This window comes from Ylistrum balloti, unplaced genomic scaffold (assembly GCF_031769215.1).
Source record: "Ylistrum balloti isolate Yb309-2 unplaced genomic scaffold, AGI_CSIRO_Ybal_v1 Utg370542, whole genome shotgun sequence".
NCBI classification, from domain to species: domain Eukaryota; kingdom Metazoa; phylum Mollusca; class Bivalvia; order Pectinida; family Pectinidae; genus Ylistrum; species Ylistrum balloti.
The window spans coordinates 680,462-684,566 of record NW_026782344.1 but is presented as its reverse complement, the minus strand read 5'-3'; the positions used below and the strand labels follow the sequence as shown (position 1 = coordinate 684,566).

Genomic DNA, 4,105 nt, shown 5'->3' with positions numbered 1-4,105 from the left:
CTTGGTTTGTTTTGTATTTTAGAAACTTGACTATGATATTACTCTAAAGTAATGAAAAAGCAAATACTGATATCGTCAATAAAAGATGTATAAATTCAAATACTGTGACATTTTCCCCGTGCACACCAAGTACAGTTTTGTCCTTGTAAATTGACATTAAACGCCTATATTTTTCTTATCGAATACATTGTTATTTTCTAAAAAAAAAATCAGTTTGGTATTATTTTTTTAAGATACTGGTCATCCCACGGGTACACAAACTTTACTTATGTATATATTTATCTATTTATGTATTTATGTATTGTATTTCGTTTTGTTTTCTTAATCTATGGTAAAAAGGTGTTCCCCAGTAAAACAAAGTGATATTTGTTTACTAATTTTCTCAGTCTTATTAAGTATGAATTTACTTTAACATTTTATTTATTTCCGATTTCAGTTATAACAAAGGTGTTGACGACATTTGTTATGTATTGATTCATCACTAATTTGTGTGGTAATAAAACATGTGGTTGTCAGTCAAACAAGTGCTGATTTGTTGAGTGGGCTTTCGTGGGCTGGTCACGTGGTGTACATATCCGGTGTTACGTCACAGCAGGTACAACATGCACCTTATATAAGCAATAATGAAACATTGATAATTATAGTCAAACTTAAGTCGGTGGTAAGGTCTGAAGATTGCAAAGAAGAAGTCAACAACATATTTACAGAAAACTACACTGAATCATGAAATTCATTGTTGTACTAGCAGTAGCGATTTCAGCAGCGCAGGGATTCGAACCCAAATGTCGCAATTCATTTGATGCCGTTTTGTCCCCTGACTGTCGCACGTTGTACCAGTGTATTTGGGGAAGACCCATGGAAATGCCACCATGTCTGTCCGGTCTGGTGTTCAGCCGGACGTACCGGGTCTGCGTACCTGAAAAAAGCAAATATGACGACTGCAAGGGAACTCATACAGGTAAGGCTATCTATATGATAAATGATGGAATCGGATACATTTTAAAATGGTTTTCCTTAGATTTAAGGGGAATCAATTGAGTCTGATATGAGAAATCGTTTTATTCAAGATCTAGTTCGTACAGTAAAATTGAATGTTTACGTGTATAAAGACAACAGGTATAAAGTTCACCAAGGATCAGAGAAAATCAATCATGTCTCCTAGCAGGAAACAAGGGGGCTCATAAATATAAACTATATCTTATATCATAGCAGCAAGATACGTTCATAAAATCCTGAAGTAAATTCAAAATAAAAATCGCTGAAACAAGGACAAAAAAAATCTGGTATAGTAACGAGCATGTTAACACATGTAAATTCAGAAGAAATTGCTCATTACTGTCGATAAATGTAACGTTGTTTAGGAAATTACAACTTAAAAAAGTAGTGTAAATCACAAGGACTTCGTGTACTAATAGTGTGACTTTAAGCATAGGGATTCCGTGATTAACGCTACACGTGTGACTTTACGTATAGGGATTCCATAATTAACGCTACACGTGTGACTTAACATGTAGGGATTCCATAATTAACGCTTCACGTGTGACTTCACGTATAAGGGATTCGTGATTGACGCTAAGACGTCAACTGTTGTCAGTTATAAAATTATATTGTGAACTTGAAATTTTGAAGACAGTCACAATATCAAACTTAATTATACTAATCAATATAAGAGGCGGAAGGATGAGAAGGTGGCAGTAGTATATCAAATATATATTGATATCATAAGGGACACTCTAGTCTCGATTGGAGAGAAAATGATGAGAATTGCTATGAGTGTGTTTAGTTTTTTTTTTATTACATTTTAAGTATACACTTGTGATGAACGTATATTTGATTTATGTGCGTATAACTGCCAATATGTTTGAATTATCCTCGTAATGTTTTCTCCTTGTAGTCGAAACCGGCAAAGATGACGCTTGTGAAAACAAGCCGTGTAAGAATGGCGCTACGTGTACTGGACTTGGGGACGACAAGGGTTTCTTCTGTACCTGTCCACCAACTCACACGGGGGCTACATGTGAGACAGGTGAGTGTAAAACCCCACCACAATCCAGACCACGAGTAAACAAGTTGGTGTGGGCGTTGAATCATCTTCTCCTACACTAGAGTAGCAGACATTAGATAAATAAATTCATACACCAATCCATACGTTGTCTGTTGTTCTAAAGCTATCGTACACTCTACCGTTGCTTATTTTTTGAATAAGTTACAGACGAAGTTGAGCAACAAAACAACTATCAAGAAAGATTTGTATTTTATTATTGTCAATTACCTGTGATGTTTGGTGATCTATATGGTAAAACAATTCATTAGTGTATAGTGTCTTGTAAGTACCGAAATACATTACAAAAAAAACTTAATGATATTTCATTAATATTACAATATTTACCTTAGATATACCATCAACATGTATATTTGCGTTTCTCTGTAACAGCCATCCAAAGTTTGCCCATAACACAGCTTTGTTCTGCTGACCCTTCTATGCTGATCCCCCACCCCACGGAATGCCAGCTTTACTACAACTGCAGCCACACCTATCATACTGTCCCACGCTATTTTGAGCAGCACCTCCTCGAATGTCCCTACCCACAGTTCTTCTCCACTCAGACACATTCCTGCCAGGTGTTTGATGACGTCACTTGTGGGATACGCACAGAACACAAATCCGCATGTAAGTATCACACAGTTTGATGCTAAAATCTATACCTTTTATGTTATCAAAAATCTCAACATTCAAAAGATAGTGCGCTTTATCAAAAAATCCATTTTTCTTGTGTCCAATCCTTTCCCTTGGCATTCATTTCGTCATAATTGCGTTTCAGTTCGTTTGCTGTAACACGGCATGGTGTTGTATAATGAAAGAGATAAAGTTTTGATTTTGTTATACAAAAGCTTTTTTGCCAGAATTATGGTAATTTTAAGTCTGAAGAATTTTGATTTTTAACGAGAACTTTAAGACCATAATTATTGAGCTTTGCCTAAATTCAGGGGAAGGGGTGGGGGTAAAAATAAAAATCGGCAGACAGGACTTCTATAATATTTCATTTCAGATTCTCTACCATATATTCTAAACACTGGACTTCAATTCTATTTCATGAGTCATTAGTTATAACAAACCTGACCATACTGAATAGTTTCTTCCTTCCTGTCACCACGACACGTCTAGTTATAACCTACTAAAATATGATGTCTTCATTCTTGCAGGTGAATATATCTCTAACAAATGTCCGATTGCCCACTGCTATCCGTGTGACCTTGCCTATCCAAGTTGTCAGGGTCTTCCCGATGGGATTCATCCTCACGCTTCCAAAGTCGGATCACCCGAATTTATGGTATGCCGATCAGAACGTACAATGGAAACTGGCACGTGTCCAATGGACAAAAAGACAGCACAACAGACTTTTGTCAAGAACGGTCAATGTAGCATCTAACATGTTAGATTGGCGACACTCTTCCCGACCTTCAACAAGGTCGATGAAACTTCAGATCATGGGTATCTGCCAGGAGAACTATGGTCAATTCTTATCGTGTTTTCATGAGATTTTCCGTTTTAGTTTTAATATCGCGCTGTGGTTACTATCTATGAACGTTCATTCCGAATTCCATGACAAGAAATCCACACCGAAGCACAGCCAGAAATCACTCGGAGTGCTTTAAAAGATTACATTCCACAACTGTCCAATTTCATTGATTAATTTATGTTTTTCCAAGTTGATTAATGTTATACATACCATGTTGTATTTCGTAAATAAGCATATATGAAAATTATTCTGTTGTATGTAAATATCATTGTCACATTTAGATTTATCATTCCTTCGTATTTATTTATCTGTCGTTTTGTAATAAAACAACATCACAATAGTTGTATTTGGTTAGTATTTTTTCTTGCTTTCTTGCCTATTATACACGAACTTTAAAAGCTAAGAAAACATTTATCCAGACCAAATTATTTACATATCATAATACAAAAAATCTTTGGTCACCAGAAGTGTTTCGCTACAGTTGAAGAGGGCGGGGACACAGGGGCTGGAGTTATTGTGTTGTGGTTATTAACTGATGTCGTATACATCACTCAGAATACCTAAACTGAGCACCTGTGTGTAAA

At 36.0% G+C, this 4,105-nt stretch overlaps 1 protein-coding gene across 1 annotated transcript; it reads left to right on the top strand.

Annotated features, from left to right (window-relative positions):
* The first annotated feature begins 723 nt into the window (after nt 1-723).
* On the top strand, nt 724-3,586 carry LOC132556076 (neurogenic locus notch homolog protein 1-like). Its single transcript, XM_060220466.1, has 4 exons — nt 724-958; nt 1,895-2,026; nt 2,435-2,671; nt 3,205-3,586. Exons 1-4 carry the CDS (start codon nt 724-726, stop codon nt 3,429-3,431), a joined length of 831 nt encoding a protein of 276 aa, XP_060076449.1. The 3' UTR covers nt 3,432-3,586.
* The last annotated feature ends 519 nt before the right edge of the window (nt 3,587-4,105 follow it).